General features: G+C 50.3%; 1 protein-coding gene across 10 annotated transcripts in view; it reads right to left on the minus strand.

Moving 5' to 3' along the window:
* Positions 1 to 366: 366 nt before the first annotated feature.
* BCL11B (BCL11 transcription factor B) overlaps positions 367 to 17852 on the minus strand; it is a 95256-nt gene continuing 77770 nt past the window's right edge. For all 10 annotated transcript variants that reach the window (XM_088797477.1, XM_074326962.2, XM_074326958.2 and 7 more), the window contains one exon: positions 367 to 7289. In XM_088797477.1, coding sequence (XP_088653603.1) covers positions 5248 to 7289 — 2042 coding nt within the window. In that variant the 3' untranslated portion in view covers positions 367 to 5247. The remainder of the gene's footprint in view (positions 7290 to 17852) is intronic.

A 17852-nucleotide genomic window follows, 5' to 3' on the forward strand; every position in this document is an offset into this window, starting at 1 on the left:
ACTATTCGTAAACTGGGCTGTATCTGAGAATCCCTGGGTTCACTTTCAAAAATCCTGGTGCCTGGGTCCCACTTCCAGAGGCTCTGATAGAAACTGGTCTGGGTGGGGCCTGGGCTGAGATTTTAAAAGCTCCCAGGTGACCCCGATGTGCATCCAGGACTGAGAATCACTGTTCTAAACCACACAGGCTCACAGGGACAAATAAAGAGAACTGCTGGTGTCTCACGCCATTATTTCCTATCTTCCCAGGTATGGGAGGAAGGGTTTGGGTCAGGAGGAAAACGGAGAAGGGCCTTCAATTCATCCTTGGAAATAAGCTGTCTATCCCCCACCCTTAAAAGACACAGAAAGGACAAGGTTTGGAGATCAAGTTAAATGTCCAATTTATTTTTATAACTTGAAACCAGAACAAACTTGGTTTTGAACAAGCGTACAAATGAAATGGCAGACACATGCTGAACTCAACATTGTGACATTAAGGGAAAAAAGAGGCCCAAAATCTTGTACAGAGAATAAAAGGAACAATAAATATTTTACTAAGCCATATTGAAATGACCTCCTGTCATCTCAACATTTTATCCATAATAAAAAAAAAAGTGCCCGTTTCTTAAACAGAGCACAAATACCAAGCAATAATAAATAGTTCCAAACTTGTAGTAAAAGACAGAACCTCCAAGTAAACAACAAAAGCTCATACAATAATAGAAAAGGTAATAAAAATATTTCGCCTTGCCGATACAAATGCAAACAACTGAAATCAATGTAACTTTGCTTTGCAGGGCTGGGGTACAAAGAGCACCAAAATCACGGGGTTGCCTGTGTTCAACACAACCTTTGACTGACTGTCACTCAGGACTGGGGTGAAAGGCTGATTTCCTCTACTTTTCACATTTTCCTTAGGTAGTTCAGCTTCCTCCTCTCCCCATGAAAGACCCTCTAATGGCAAGTGGCAGGTTCCAATTTGGGACAACTTTGAACAAAGTGGTGGCAGTGTGGGAACCGGCCTGAGGTGGGCTGGGTGGCCCAGGCTGCGGCCTCTCCCACTGGCTTATCTGCTGCAGTGCTGGCTTTTTAAACATGAAAGAGAAGCAAAATTCTCTTTTCTCTGCCATCAGCAGACAGAGACACAATCGTTGTGCTTTAGGATGGCTTAGTCCTGGCATTCTGGTGACTTTGTGAAGCTGGCTAAGAGCTGGCTAGCATTTGTAACGACGGAAGGGTCACCTTGGAGGCTCTCAAGTACCTTAATAGGGCAGCCCGTGGGTCTTGGGGTGAAGCGGGTAGGAAAATGACATCTCAGCTTTATCTCCCACTCCTTCCCCCTTTCTTTTCACTTTGCAAAGCCTTAAGTGGCAAGGAAGAAAGAGCATATTAAACAGAAAAGCTCCCGGAAGAAAGATTTCTGCATTTGGTAAAGAATTGCCCAAAAGGATGCTTGGTTATACTTTCATAACCTGAAATAATGGTTTCTTACAGTTCCTGAAATAAAAAATGGCTTCCTGATATAGGTTTTTTTGTTTGTTTTTTTTTCAAATGTATTATTCCCTCATCAAAAAAAAAAAAAAAAAAAAAAACACCACTTTGTTATCTTAAAGCTACTTGGCTTTACAAAAAAAAAAGAGGGAAGGGACAGAGAGGGAGAAAGAAAATAAATTAAATTAAAAAGAAAAGAACAAATAAAGGACCAACAGAGGCTGGGGAATGCAGAGGATACGCAGAGGAAAGAGAGAGAGAGAGAGATGGAAAGGCACCGAATTCATCCCAGGCCCTAGGCATTCGGAAACACGGAATGTAGGTTTCGAAGAGAAAAGCAGCAAAGCAGATAAGAAAGACAACAGGCCAACACTCTCCATGGAATGAAAGGTCCTGGCCCTGGGACTCCTTCCTGATACCCAGTTTGCACTGGTCTCAACAGCAGATCACATCACCTGTGCCTAGCTGATACGCCAGCTCTTGTTATTCCATTTTTTTGTTTAATGTTTTCTCAAGGACTAAAGAAAGCTCGGTTTGCATTTCTTTCTGCTCTTAAGGGCAGGAGAGGTGGTGGTGGTGGTGGTGGTGGTAACTGCCACAGTGGTGACAGTAGAGAAGGAAGATGCTCCCTCACACTCTTCTCTACAGCTGCCGTTGTACAGACGGCCTCTTAGAGAAAGGGAGGACTCTGTGAAATGCTACCGACACCTTTACAAAAACTGATTTTTTTCCCACTCGACACGAATAAAGGATTCCCCACCCGGTCTGCTGTGGCTACACCAGGGAGCCTTGATGCAAGGTTCGGGGCAATTAGAGTGAAGCCCTACGCCAACAGTCCTTGTATAGGCCAATTCCGTCAAAAATATATACAACTAAAATGATTTGTGAACCAAAGCATGTAACTACTTCCTTTTGTTTCTTTTCCTCAAAGGTTGTCAAACAACCCTTTTTCTCCTGTACAATAGGACTTAACATACACATTTTTTTTTTTGCAATATTTTATCCTGCCAAATTAAAAAAATATATTATGGCAGCCTGTTTGTTTTTGTTTTTTTTTCTTTTTATTTCCAAATTCACTAACAAAAAGGTACATTAAATCCCTTTAAAAGGACAAGCTTACAGTTAAAAAATTACAAGCTCCAGTAAAAATACAGCAAGTGCCTACATCATATGAACCAACCAATATATCCATTCCAGAGGGAGGTGGGAAGAGAAAAATAAGTACAGGTCAGAAATGTGATTTTTTTTTTTCTGCAAAGCAATAACAATATTAAGCACTTTTTTTCTACATACTTTTTCTACATGGTGTAGCAATCCCCTTTTAATCCCCAAATACAAGTTTCTATACATTTTTTTTGAAATAAAAATTCAACACCCAAGGCAGAAAAAAATTTACTAAAACTCCGACTTTACAGTTACTGTGACAAAAACAAATTTCTAGACCCACCATTTAAATTTTACTGCAACATTTTCAAGGAAAAGAAAAAAGTTCTTTTTTTTCTTGTTTTGTAAAATGCCCAGGCATTCTCGATTATTACAAATACTGGTCCACTTTTACAGTAATCAAGAAATTTTAATATATATAATATATACTAAAACCCCGTCACCAAAAGAAAACAATATACACGCAGCCACTGTGGCATTTTTTTAATAACCTATTAAGCAAACTTTGGAAAAAAAATGATCGCTCCAACACACATACACACAATTTATTTTTACCCTTGTATGTATCCAATACTGTAAACGTATTTTTAAGACAGAGTGCACTAAATTTAACTTTAGAAAAAAATTAGCCATTGTTCCTGAATTGTTTTCTGTTTTGTTTTTCATTCAACGATATCAACTTGTAACTTGTGTCACTTGAGTTTTAATTCAGCAGTAAATCACCTCCACTCCACATCTAAGCAGCGTTGTCCCACAAACAAAAGGGGCTGAGGATCAGCTAACAATGGATGTCGTGTCCAAGGTTGTGCTGGGTTTATTTCTTCATTTGATTGGGTCTTATGGCATTTTCATGTCCTCTATCTTCAACCAGGATTTTTAAAAATTTATTTAAAGTAAATGTGGCTTTGTTTGTGTCTAAAGAATGTACTTTCCTTGTTTTACTTTTTTAAAAAGTCTTTTCATTTCAAAAAAAAAAAAAGTTTTGCATTTGTCTCAAGAGACTCAAATAGGAAGATCAGTTTTCAAGGCACTCACATCAAATTGAATGGCAGTAGAAAAACTGTCCAATAAATTATTTTATTTTGTTCTTTATAGTGCCAGTATTGTGAATGCCACGCTTAGCAACACTGACACTCAATCTCAGCCGTCCCTTACAGTTTAACCCACCTCTGGGCCAAAGAGAAGAACATGCTGCAATTTCTTGTTTAGAAGCCATTTAATTTAAATGCAAACAAAAGCTTTAAAGTGCGGGTCAACAGAATTCAAATGTCTAATCTCAACAGTCCAATGTTTAGTACCTTCCAACCTAATGGGATAGAAAAAAAAAATTGGGAAGTAGCGCTCGGCACCTTGGGATGGAACTCTTCCCCTGCTTTTCCAGTAAAAGGGAACAGAAATTCACAAGATGTTACCCCGATCCATACAATGTCATCAGTGTACATTATATGAGAACACTAACTTCCCTCAATTTGCCATCAGGGCACTTGTCTGCTTGAGAAATTATCGTTTATCACTTGTAGCAACGTAGGACTTGGGATTTTTGTGGTGGGGGTGATGAGAGAGAGAGAAGCTATCAAGCCAGAAGAAGCCTGAAAGAACACCGCTGGTTTCTTCCTTTCTGTGTCACTGCAGGCCACCATCATCTACCCAAATAGTACCCTCAGCCCATTTTACTTAGCCTATTCTACAGCAAATAGCAACGATGGCAACCAAGGGCACACCCATATTCCAAGAAGGGGATAGTACCTGCTGATAATGCACAATTTTAGAATGCTCTCGCGCCATTTCCGGGGTCAGCCCTCAAAAACTCCTGTTTCTCTGGCAGTGCTGAGTTTTCGGGGGGCCTCTCCCCCACCATTCCAAGTTTCCCTTATGTAATGTAAAGATTGAAATCAACACAGAAAAGGCCTCTGTTACTCAGGACATCATCAGTGCTACATCTCCACTCCAATTCTGAAACAAAGTGCTACAACTTTAAAGATTGTTATCCGCTGTACATCCCCCCCAAAGAAAAAAAACAAAAAAAAACTAAAAATAAAAATAAAATAAAAAATAAAAAAACGCATGCCACTTTTTATTTCAGGACCAAAAAAAGGAATAAAAAGGTAAACAACTTTAAAAGTCATTTAAGTGTTGGCTTCTTCACAAGAAATTACACATGCTTAGCTTAAATTTCAAAAAAGCAGCGCCCTCCCCCCAAAATTATAATTTAAAAGCTATGCTTCTGTTCTACATTGCTTGCGAGTCATTTCTCAGACTACTACTGGGTTTATTAAAAATGAAGAAGGGATGGATACCCAACAAAATCTTTTAAAGGAAGTTAAACAGAAAGAATAATAATACCTGCACATGCCAAAAAAATTACAAAACCCAATAAATACAGAAATTATTGCACAGTTAAAAGGCTCCACAATTTTGACTGCCTTAATCAACCCTCGGGTTTCCATAGGACTTCGCAGACACAGGTTAGGTTGGAGGGCCGCCTCCCCCTGGGCCAAGGGGACAGGCGTGGTGCTCAGTGGCGGTGACACAGAGGCAAGTGTCAAGTCAGCATTCTGTCGCTTGGCAACGGTTCCACTGTACAGGTGCGGGGTGCCCGGGCCCACGTGCTTAGCTCCTCTCGGCCTGCTCGATTTTGACGTCGTTAGTCAGCAAGTGCTCGCCGTGCCACTTTTTCATGTGTTTCTCCAGGGTGCTGTAGACGCTGAAGGGCATCTGGCAGATGTCGCAGCGGTACACCTCCTTGCCGATCTGCCCGTGCGTCTTCATGTGGCGTGTGAGCTTGCTGCTCTGCGCACACGCGTAGTTGCACAGCTCGCACTTGTAAGGCCGCTCGCCGGTGTGGCTCCGCCGGTGCACCGTCAGGTTGCTGCAGTTCTTGAACACCTTGCCGCAGTACTCGCACGTGTCGCTGCGGCGGCCCTCCTTGGAGCTCGGCCGCCCGGGGCCGGGGCCGCCCAGGTGTGGCGTGCTGCCGCCGCTGGCGGTACCGCTGCGGCCCGACAGGCCGCCGTCCAGCAGGTCCCCGGGCGGCGTGGAGAAGCGCAGGCTGCCGTTCTCGGACGAGTGCTCCGACGACGTGGCGAAAGGGGACTGACGCGCGTCCGTGAAGCCCAGGAAGGGGTCCTTCATGAAGTGCCGCGACGCCGCGTAGCCCACCAGCCACTGCGAGTACACGTTCTCCGATGGGATGAGCGCGGCGGGCGGCAGCTCCAGGTCCTTCTCCACTTTGATGCGCTTGGCCGCGCTGTTGAGCCCGGGGCTGGGCAGCGGCGCAGGCTTGCGCGGGAAGAGGCCCGGGAAGGGCTCGCTGCCTGGCGCGAAGCCACCGCCGCGCCCGTTGACCGCACCGCCCGGGCCCGCATCACCGCAGCCGCCCGCGTCATCGTCGTCACCCGTGTCCCCACCGCCCGCCGCGCGCTTCAGGAAGGCCCCGCGCTTCTGCTTGTCGGCCAGGAGCTCGCCATACTGCGGCAGCGCGCCCAGGCCCACGTTCTCCATGACCTTGCCCAGCACCAGCGCCTTCTCCTCGGCCAGCGCCTTGGCCGCGCCGCCCGCGCCGGGCACCCCGGGCACCCCGCCGCCGCCATTCTCCCGGTTGCGGCTCAGCTCCGAGTCCATGCTGAAGCTCGACTCGGGCCGGCTCTCGTTCTCCAGCAGCAGCTCTTCCTCCTCCTCGTCTTCCTCCTCTTCCTCCTCCTCGGGCTCGTGGCCCAGCGACGGGTCGCTCTCGTGGTGGCGGAAGTCGCCATCGGCCGCCTTGAGGCCCTCGCCGGCCAGCTCGCTGGTGCCGGGCTCCGGGGAGCTGGCAGCCGAGAGGCCGTCGTCGGAGCGGCCGGCCAGCGAGCCAGCCTTGTGCATGTGCGTCTTCATGTGGCGCTTGAGCTTGCTCGCCTGCGAGCACGCGTGGTCGCACAGCTGGCACTTATAGGGCTTCTCGCCTGTGTGGCTGCGCCGGTGCACGATGAGATTGCTCTGGAACTTGAAGGTCTTGCCACAGAACTCACAGGACTTGCTCTTGGCAGGCGGCTGCGGTGGTGGTGTGCCACCGGGGGGCATGGGTGGCAGCGGCGGCGTGCTCAGGAACGGGGACTTGGGGCTGGGCTGGAAGGGGTTCAGGAGCCGGTGCATAGGGTTGCCGCGGCCCGGTGACACAGGCGGCGGCGTGGAGCTGTTGCCCGCCAGCTCGCGGAGCCGCCGCGAGAAGTCCATGGCGGGTGAGTCAATGGCCATGGGGTTCAGGCGCATGACTCGGTCAAAGGCACTGGGGTGCTGGGCGACAAGCCCCATCTCCTCGGCACTGAGGCGGTGCGGGTCCAGGTGGTGGCGCGGTGGCGGGCTGAAGAGCGGCGGCGTGCCGGGCAGGCGGCCCTCGCCGAAGCCTGGGTGGTCCCGCAGGATGGGGCCCGTCATGCGCAGCAGATTGAATGGGTTGCTGTCGCCCAGGAAATTCATGAGTGGGGACTGGGCCACGGCCTCCGGCCCGAGCGGCGGCGGGATGGTGAGCCGTGGCGTGAGTGAGCTGCTGGCCGGCCCTGGCTCCAGGTAGATGCGGAAGCCATGCGTGTTCTGCGCGTGCTGCAGCAGGAACCACGCGCTGTTGAAGGGCTGCTTGCATGTTGTGCAAATGTAGCTGGAAGGCTCATCTTTACCTGGGGAGACACACGGACAGAAAGGCAGAGAAGAGAGCATGAGAAGCGGCACGGGGCGTGCGCACCGCGGGGCCACTGACCAGGAGACCGTCTCTGAAAGGCGGCTGCGGGCCACTTCCCAGCAAGCCTGCGACATGAGGACTCTCTGGCCAGGCCTTGTGTGCCTCCATCTGGCTGGGGGGGGGGGGGGGGCTGAAGAAGCTGGCTCTGTGGGCATGCGGCCCTGGCAAAGCCCAGACTGGACAGAGGACCTCAGCAAGTTACTCCAATTCCACAGGCCTCGGTTTTTGTCCCTGAAGGTGTCCTTACTCCCATTATCTCAGAAGCCAGATGAGGTCATGTTTGTGAGAATGCCTGATTCCAATAATAGGGATGATATCAAGTTTGGACTGTATAAAAGAAGCCGGGGCCAATTTCAGCCGGACAGGGCCCTCTTCACCGTGGCAACCGTCTAAAGTGTTTGTCAACCAAGGTGCTATTGATTTAGACCCAGATAATTCTTTGTCGTGGGGGCAGTCCTGTGCACTGTAGGACGTTCAGCAGCATCCCTGGCCTCTGCCCACTAGAAGCCAGTGGCACTCCCTCCCCAGTCATGAGGATTAAAAATCTCTCCAGGCATTGCCAGCTGTCCCCAGGGAGGCAAAACCGAACCCTACCCCCTTGAGAACCACCAATTAGGCAATATTTGATCCAAGGAGGTCCGAAAAGCACAAGTCAAACTGAATCACCTTCAAACACTTGAAGAGAAATGGCTGATAACTTGGCATCACAGGATTTTTGCTACAGGAAATTCTAGGCTTTCATACACCAGTGTCCGTAAAGAAAGCACTGTCAAACTTAAACATGGATATGTGGGAAAAGAAGGAATTCAGAATGTTGTAAAGTTCATTACTATGTGACAGCTGCCCCCCATGGCCTCACACACCCTAACCACTGTGTGGAATCCAGCCTCCAAAGACCCCCCCCCCCCAGGAGAGGGAGGGCTGGGGGCCACTGGTCTACAGGAAGTCCTTTGCCAAATGCTAACTGAATGAAAGAATGTCAAAACTGACATGGCGGTCAGGATGAATGGAGGCAAGCATGGGTTTGTTACAAACTGGCTCTGGTGACATCGGGAGCAAATCATCACGGACACTGACGGCACTGAGCCAAAATGTCCCGGCCTTTTGTCCATCACTGGGGCAGTCACAAAATGGAGGCTGAACACTTCATCCAGAACCTGGCTTGTGGCCGCCCTCCTCAACCTGCGGATGAAGCTGGCTGCTTTTCCAGTCTGAACCTCTCCTAATGCTTTACATAAACGGGACGGGTGCGGGCAGGCCCTGCCTTCTACCATCAGATTGGCTCACTGGCCAGGAAGGAAAAGGGAACACGACATCACAGCCGCGATCTTGAAGAGCCCCGTTTGATTTTTCAAACTTCCCTGTACCTGGAAGACTTTAATGCTGATAAAGTACAGAAGCCACAAATGCCCTGGTGACCATACCCAACATCAATCAGGTGACGTAGGGTACAGCGGGGTGCCGAGTGGAGAAGACAGCCCCCCCCCATCTCAGCCTCTCCCCAATCCATTTAGGACTTCTGAAAGCCCGTGCAGAGATTTATTTTTTTGTTTTCCACCCACAAATTATATTTCTGGTTGGACTGCACCCTTAGTAGTAAATGCCAAGTGACTCAGGGACCAAATGCCCTGAATTCCATACAGGTAGATTAGGCTTGACAGCTCCCGAGGGGCTAGGGCCACCATGCCACGCAATGTGTGCCATGTCACAGAAAAGCACCATGCCATCCAGGAGGCAGGGTGTCCCAGACCACAGGGCCAGCTGGGCCAGAACACCCACCACCGGAAACTGAGGCATGCTTTATAAGTTTGGTGTTGTACGGGAATCCTTTCACTGTGGTGTCTGTGTGTTCGGTGGGCAGGAGACCACTGGGTAGGGAGGACAGAAAGAAAAAGAGAGAACTCAGAAATTCAGCTTCACCTCGCTTTTGAAAACAGCTCAAGGACAACTTGTGAGGTGATTTTCTTTCTCCAGGGTGTCTGAGTAATTTCCTTTTCCCAGTATGTCTGGGTAATTCAGTTCCTCACACTGGAACCCCTGAAGAGAACTTTCCCCACCTGGGAAACGGCGGGAGGCTTCCCAACACCCTGGGTGGCCACGTTTCTCACTGTGGGAGACGGAGGGCTTCACCAATGCCCCAGCCTTCCCTGTCCGCATGCCACGCAACTAGCATAGAAAGTGCCAGCTTCCTTGCAGGCACTAGCTCCTGTCCTTGGCTGATTAGTTAATGGACGTGGGGAACGGAACTCTTTACCTCCGTCATACAGGAGAGCTAGCCAGAAGCCATATTCCGAGTTGTCCTCAAACCCATTTCTCGAGCAAGGCAGAATAAGTAAGTAATAAATAAGAAGATAAATAAAAGTCTCTTTCTGACACAGGAGCTAATAACGCAAATGAAGTGCCACATCCCACAAGGTCATGGATCTTCAAATTAAAGGACGCTTCTGTGCCCTTCTCTCAGCTTCAGCCACTCTGATTAATCCGTTTGTGGCACACAGCTGCTCCGCTGCTTCTCCGCTGTTTCTAAGTTCGACCACCTCCCTTCCCCCAGTCTCTTTTTTCAACGTCTTCATTTCCTTGGGTATCTCCAGAGCACTTCCTGTTTCTTGTACTGACCACCACACATTTTCTAGAAAGTTCCACTGCTGGTGAGGAATGTGGCTATCCAAAGAAAATTCAGAACTCCTACGTAGGCAGGTCAGGAAGGAAATGGCTGATTAAAACATTTTTTAAAAATAAACTCAAAATGGCAGCTGCTGGGACGCATGTAGCTACATGTTCTAAAAAGCAGCTCAGATGTTTCCACTTCTTGTTTAAAAACAAAGTTTGTGTGTTGGGAGGGCAGGGGGAGGGGACACCTCTAAATTTCTAACTGGGAGCAGACTAGCGAGGAAGTTACCTGTCCATAATTCACCGCCAGGTGGGTATGAGCTATGTGTATCTATCAAGTCAAGGCCACTCGTCCGTCATGCCAGGGTAACCTCTTTCTTTTCCTGCACCCCTGAAACGCTTTCATTCCCAGACTTCCCTCCACGTGATGGGCAAGATGCACGGCAGGGGACGGCCTTCCCCAGATCTGACGGCTTCCGATTTTTTAAAAATCGCCCCGCCCCCAAAGGTCCTCTCTAGGCAACTCTCTTTCCACTCTGCCCGCTTCCCTTTTTTTAGTAAAATGTCCATGTCCGTATTACCACTTCATGATTATCTCTTGCCTAGAAGTAGCCTTGAGCACGGGGGCAGCTCCCTTTTAAGAACTGAACAATGTCACAAAGTCTTTGAAGAGCCACTCAGAATATTTTTCTATTCAAAAACTCACTAAATGTTTTAAACTGCAGGCACACGCAGTCCTGGACGGCTCATTTTTATACTCAGCGGACGACCCTTGGTGAGAGGGCTGGCCCTCTCCCATTCCCGGAGCCAGAGGTTTCCTCACCATCACCCCCTCCTGGCGCTCAGGGCCACCTGCCCAGAGCTGAGCTGGCATCTCCATGAGGTGAGGACTTTGCCAACGGCCCAGACAATTTCGACTTTCCAGCGGGCTGCTACTGCAGCTGCCGAGGTTCCAAACTGATGGGTCGACGCCTACATTACTTTGAAGCGACATACCCAGAAACCCGGCCTACAGACCTACAAATGTCAGCTGCACTTGGGGCGCCAAATCAAGCTTGGCAATTCAGAGCCCAGGACCCATGTCTTCCCTTGTTTGCTGCCTTCTTCCTTCCTCAGACATTTTTAATATCAGTGGGCAGAGGTCCACACTGGCTCTACTGGCTCTAAAGGGAGCCCATTCTGGTTTTCTCAAGTTCAAAATCCACCCCACCCCCCCACCCCACCCCGCATCTCGGTTCTGAGATCCCTCTGCGTGACATCCCCAGCAGAGAGCAGTCAATCAAGCCCTTCCCTCTCTCTGGGCTTTGATTTCCTGGTCAGTAGAATGGGAATAATACGCTTGCCTCTGAAAAGGGCTGGGCGGACCAAGTGCAATCCTGTATGTGGACACCCCCTATGCTGCACATCGCTAGGCAGATGTTAAGGTTCGGGCTTTGTATGATTCGTTTTTTATTACCCATCTCATACCTGGCAGTGGATGTTTCAGCGATGCCTTCCTGTGTAACTCTGGCAGTAATAAAACCCTGGAGGAATTTTAATGCAGCCTGCCTAATGCATTAGAGGTTCTAGGGAAGCAGAGACTTGCAAACATTGAGGAAACATCATTTTTTATTGTGACTCTTGGGAACCCACATGAAACTGGACGCCTGCAATGAAATGCTACTTTCCCTCTGCTATTAGGTGTTTTGTTTTGTTTTTAAATGAGCATTTAAATAATTTCCTCCTTATTATGGCGGTGACTCTAATAATACTAATAAAGGTATCAGGGCTGTTCAATAAAAAAACACACTTTTAATTGAGTTATTATTCAGTGAAAAGGCCATAATTGAGAGCGAGAGTTTAACCAGTCTCCTCCTAAGGCCGAGTGATAACCAAAGGGAAGTGTATCCTGCCTATGGGAGACTTAGTGGTTCACTGCTGCTCAGAAGGGAGCAAGGAGATACCACCTCCCAGCTGAAGCATGGCCTGGGTGATAGATACCCTGCCGCTGTTCTCCAAAAGCTAGAGGCAAAACTGAGAATCCTGCTGCTCGGACATAAGAACTGGGTCTTGGCCCTCTACAGTTTGCAAAGCGCTTTACAGTTGGTTTGGCTTTCCCACATGCACTGGCCATTCCATGGTTACTCACATGGCCGCTGAGGGAGGCCAGGCAAGGCTTGCATTGCTGCTGGCACATGACGAAGCTGCAGCTCAGAGAAGCAGAGTCCCACAGCCAGAGGGGGAGGGTCTCGCCCCTCCTCAGGCTTCCCGGCCCCAGCTACAGCCTGGCACACAGCACCCCCGAGGGACCAGTCACTCCCTTTACACTTGTCAGGGACCATTTCCCAATGAAAACGGCCAAAAGAGAGGAGCTCCTGCCACACTGTGTGTCCTCCCAGTGAAGGGCATGGGTTACCCCTTGATGGGACCCAGTCAGGTCCCCCACTGGCCTGGACCCTAAAGGGGAGAACTTTCAGAGCGAGTGAGCCCACAGGGGACAACATACCACTCGACACCTGGTGGGGGGGACATGAGATGCCAGGCAGCCAGGTCCAGGGGCAGGAAGCGGGCTCCTAGGGGCCCCCGTGGCAGGCCCGTCCCACTCGCTGGACTGCAGGGTGCCCAGTGTCCAACGAGAGGGCTGGATTTGCTGGCCCACCACCCCGTCCTCCTCAGAATTTCTGGCTGCTAACATCGAGGTCTCCACAGTTCCGAAGTGATGATAATTATTATCACTATGATCTCTCAGATGTGTAGACCCCTTATTAGTTTAAAAACGATCTCCCCTTTCATGATCCCAGAAAGAAAATGTCAATTGGCCACCTCGGGGGTCTTTGTAAGTTTCATGTTTATATCACTACTGAACACAGTCTCTACAAAATCTATAAGCACCCCTGCTTGCTCTGAACACTTCTATCAGAGCTCAGCCTCTCTGAGAGAGAAGGTGGAGCTAGGGGAATAATAAAAACAGCAGTAACAATAAACCATTTTCCAACCTTTACCACAAGCCAGCCCACGGCTGAATACAACTGACCTCACCAGAGGTTCCTAACAACGCCCGAGGTCAGAACTGTCATCAGTACCATTTCACAGATGAGCAAACTGAGGACTGGAAGAAAGAAGATGATTTGCCAGAGGCTACGCAGCCAGCTGTGTTCTTGAGTGTTATGTTATACTCATAAAAGCCTGGTCAAAAGACCCCGGCGCCCCAGCCCAGGGGCCCGGGTGGGGGATAAGGTAGCTGTGCGTGCCTCTGTACTCACTTTTGGTTCCAGCCCATGTGCTAATTAAAATGTGGAGATGCACTGCTTTTGGCTAGACTCGCAACATCTCGGAGACATGCTGATTATGTCATGAAAAAGCAAGAGAGGCACTTAGTTGGGAGTTGGTGCTGAGGGTGCTGCTGGGGGTAGCACGACTCCTAAATGCTGTCCCTGGTGATGAAGAGCTCAGCTGGCGTCAGCCGTCACCCTGTCCCTCCACCAGTGCCTGTGGCAGACGTGTCAGTCCACCTCCGCCCTCTCCTCCAGGCCTCAGACTTCTCTTCAGCCCCAGCTCCAGACAACCACTGCTATCTATACGGGGCGTGCCTCCGCCTCGGGCCAGCCCTGGAGCCTGGGGCACTAAGCCCAGCAAATGGGAGACCAGGACAGACAGCGCTGGACACTCCAGGCAGAGTGTGTGTCCTGCTCAGAGCAATGACCACACCTGCCTCTCATTCATTCATTGAACAAATAGGGGCTGGACATCTTTTAGCCACTGAGTCCTCTGCTGGTAGCTAGGGATACAGATACAGCTCGCACTCCAGGGGACACGGGAACACCTAATAACCCTCTCGCTTATTTAATGAAACGTAGGAGTGCTGCTAGGGACACATTCAGGGAGACAGGAATGCAAGGGCTTGGCAGAATTTGGGCGTTTAGACCGGCCTTCTGTCTGCCTCTCCCCCACCTCACTCCATTTAGTCCTGGACAACTCTACACACTGACTTTTTACAGGAGCAATAAAGGACACTCAGAGAACTTAAGTAAGTTGCCCAAGGCCTCATTATTGACCTTGGGTTATTTATTTAAAATGCACTGTCTGGGCTGAATTCCAAGCTCCCCGAGGACAGGGATCCATTGACCAGGTCTTGTCCACTACTGGGACTCAGGCCACCGGCGTGGCACTACGCACATGTCCTTCCAGATTGTTGGTGACCTGTGCCAATGGTATGTTCTGTCTGTTTCCCCATCGTCTGTCACTGAAGTCATCACCGCGGGGGGAGCCCGCCCAGCTCTACAGTCTGCCCTCTAGGCGAGGCCACCTCCACTCAGCAGTCCCAACAACAGCCCCACTACCTAGGCACTCGTGGCAGAGGCCCCACCAGCATGCCCACCTTCTCAGCCAGCTGCGTGCCAACCAGCAGAGCATGTCGGGACCCCAGGTGACTTCACAAAGGCCGGGACACCATGCCACTGCCTCTGCCTACCTTTAAGCCACCCTCAGCGAGTGGCAAGCGAGCTAGTGATCTTCCCAACTCTCAGAGCTGATGGCTCTGCAGCCGTGGAGGAAGCACGGGGTACTCAGCCTCCAGAATCTGGCCAGACTCGCTGCCCACCTATGTGCTGGCCACGCCCCTCCTGGTCCTCTCCTTGAGGCTGTGCACTTTCACACCTGCCATTCCCTCTGTCTAGAATGCCTGCCTTTCCTTCTATACCTGCAAACTATCTTTTTAGAGCCAGCCCAGGTATAACCCAGCTCTCCTCCCACAGCATTATGGGAACGCTGCGGGATACCTGCTCACCAAGGTCATTTCTGCCCTTGACTGTGGTACATTCAACTCGTATCCAACCTGCATGTGCCAGTGTTGGCATCTGAGGTGGATGCCCCCAGTGACTTTCAGAAGTGGGTTTTAGTCCAGATTTTGTAGAAAAGGGAAACTGAGGCTCATCACAGTTAAGTGAGGGGCCCCAGGTCACAAGGCTCGTGGGTCACAAAGCCCAGATTGATAACCTGATCTGTGGCTGGAGGCACACCCACTGACCGTCCACTGGGACTGCAAACTCTGCCATAACGGGCCCTGAGGAGGGGCTTCCACCAGCCATGGCAAATCATTCCAGCTGCACCCATAACACCAGAGAGCTGGCCAACGACGGCAGCTGCAGGCTTTGCAGGAAATGCCATTCGTCCCATGGCCAAGAATAAAGGGGCCTTACACAGTGAGAAAACCTCACTTAGCCTCAAAGTGTTTGCGGACTGTCCGTTTACCCCAATAGTGCCCGTGCGGCAGAGGTAAACTTTGTACTTAAAGGCCTGGGGTCACCTCGCGCTGGGAGACTGGGCCTCCAGCCTTTACAGATGCCTCAAATGCAAACCCCACTGTCCCCCAGCGTGCCAGGTGTGCACAGAAACACCATGACTCTTGCTTCGAGCCAAAGAAGCATTCCTGGGAGTGAGTGAACCCAAAGAGAGCTAATCTCGCCCCACGTACTCTGGGGCACACGCCTTTCTCATCCATCATCCATTCATTCATTCACTCATCCCCCCAGTCACCCGTACTAGGTGCTAGGCAGAGCAGAGGAATCAGCCATGACCCCTCCCCTCCAGGAGGCCACAGGTGGGGGAAGGGGAGCAGGGGTGGGTTAAGCGGTGCACAAAGGCTTCTCAGGCAGAGCAGAACCTGCCGAGTGAGTCCTAGGGAGGAGGCAGGCAGGAAACACTGTGTGGAGCTGAGTTCAAGTTGGACATGGCTACAGAGAATTCCTCAAAGACTATTTCCATCCAGTGCAGCCCCTGCTCGCTCGGCGGGGTTTCCAACACAGGGCTGTCCTCACTCACCCACACTCACCACCCAAACCCAGGGCTAAATGTCAATGTGAAGAGCACGTGGCCCCCTCTCAGGGGCTCTTATTCTTCTCCTAAAAACGCCAGGAAGCCCATCACAACAGCCAAGGTCACACTACATCTGGCACCCCAGAAACCGTTGTACCGTTAGAGCAAAAGGTGAAAGGACCATCTGGACCCCGTTTACGCATATGCTCCTTCCTTCCTTCACTCCACAAGTGCACGAAGTGCCTGCTCTGTGCCAGGCCCTGTGCTGAGCGCAGGGACACAGAAATGAGCCTGGGGTCTGGTGCAAGGGGCTGGTGAGTCCCCAAACATCGAGTAAGGTCACTAGTAAAGAGTGTGCCACGTGGTCTGGGACCCAGATGGAGGAGAGACCAACAGCCTGGGAGGATCAGGGAGATTTCTCCCAGGAGGAGACCCTGAGCTGAGTTCAGGAAGAATGAGTCTGTGGTGCAGAGAACGGGCGTGCCTGGCAGGGGAACCTGCCTGCACAAAGGCATGCATGCAGGTGGGATCCCAGAGCCACCGAGGGGAAGAACTGGAGGTGGAACTGGAAAGGGGGCTCGGGACTAGTCTGAGGAGGCTCTGGAAACATGCAGAGAGACTTAGCTGGATACAGATCAAACTCCATTGCTGTCAATTTTATCACAGGGAAAATTTTGATATTATTTTCTTTTAAAATGAGGATTTTCAAGCCCACACTCAAGACGTCCTTGAGTCATCAACAGTTCAGTATAGCATGATGTAGGTGAATCCCTTGGAGAGCTTTGTTTCAGACCAGACTCACCCTTCCCAAACTGTGAACCCCTAGGTATAAAGAAATAGTGCCCAGAGGGTCGGCTGGCAGGGCGGGGGAGGGTGGAAACACAAAGAGGGAACTTAAAATCCAATTACTTCCCTACCAGGTGGGATCTAAGCCACCTTCTCCACCAGGAGCTGCATTATTCCATCAAGCCTCTCATCGGAACACCCTCGGCCTATGAGTCACCTTCAGGAACAGGTCGGTCCAGGTTCTTTGTGGAACAGGGAAGTATTGAAACTAAACTACCGCTGCAGGCACCATGCACCCCAGATTTCCCCAAACAGTCTCGATTTCAACTGCTCAATTCTGTGGTTGAGCCAGGTGTGCTGTTCGGGCTCAGGAAACAGCCACCCAGCCCTGAACCAAACGACATCGCTGACCGCGGGGGCATTTTGGGGCAGGGTGAGAACAGCAGTGTTTGCTACTAAGATGGAAGAGCCACAGGCAGGACACACGGAGTGACTTTACATGTGGCAACTCACGTACGACATTCTCGAAAAACTAGATGCATTTCTCCAGATCATCTTTAGAGAGTTTCCCCCTTTGCATAAGACACTCTTAATCCGCTAGAAATAATATGTCCTTGAAACAGACGAACGCAGCGTCACAGTCCCTTGAACCAGCTTTCTGTTGACTTCCCTGAAAAGGGCCTAGCCACCCTCTTCCAGTAGGTTTGGAAGGCTGACTGAGGAGCTGCTTGGGAGGGTTTCTTCCCCTCACCCCCCCCAAAAAAATATGGGGTGTTTCTGAAAGGATTCTAGAACTCTAGGGATAGGAATTCAGCAGAGAACGTGAAGGGGAAGCACAGAGCAAACCATTCTTATCATTTAATGGGAAAACAGTGAATTAAGAAATAAACAGGCAAGAAAAGGTGTGGGCTGCGGTGTGTGCAAGTGCCCCCGTGTGCTTGTGTGTGCACACCTCACGCACACGTTCCGGCCGACACAGGAAGTCCCCCTTCTCCATAATGCACGACTTCCTTCACGGCAGGCCCCCATCCTTCCTTTCCTTAAGTCCACAAAAATCTCCACATTCCACCCAAGAAGCATTGCAGGGGCAGTAAATCTCGTTTTAATGGACTGTGTGTTGAGCTCTGAGGAGATAACTGGCGTTATGGAGAGCCTCGGCCCCAGCGATCTAGGTTAGCTAATGCACAGGGACGCGGTACCGACGCACTACAAACAAGGAGTAATATATGTATATTGTTCTGAGTGGCGTGATAGCCAAAGTGTTCTGGTCCGCGGGGATTGATAAAACACAAGAAAACAGCAGACATGCACT

The sequence above is a fragment of the Rhinolophus sinicus genome, chromosome 3, assembly GCF_057876585.1.
Source record: "Rhinolophus sinicus isolate RSI-liver-muscle chromosome 3, RSI-T2T, whole genome shotgun sequence".
NCBI classification, from domain to species: domain Eukaryota; kingdom Metazoa; phylum Chordata; class Mammalia; order Chiroptera; family Rhinolophidae; genus Rhinolophus; species Rhinolophus sinicus.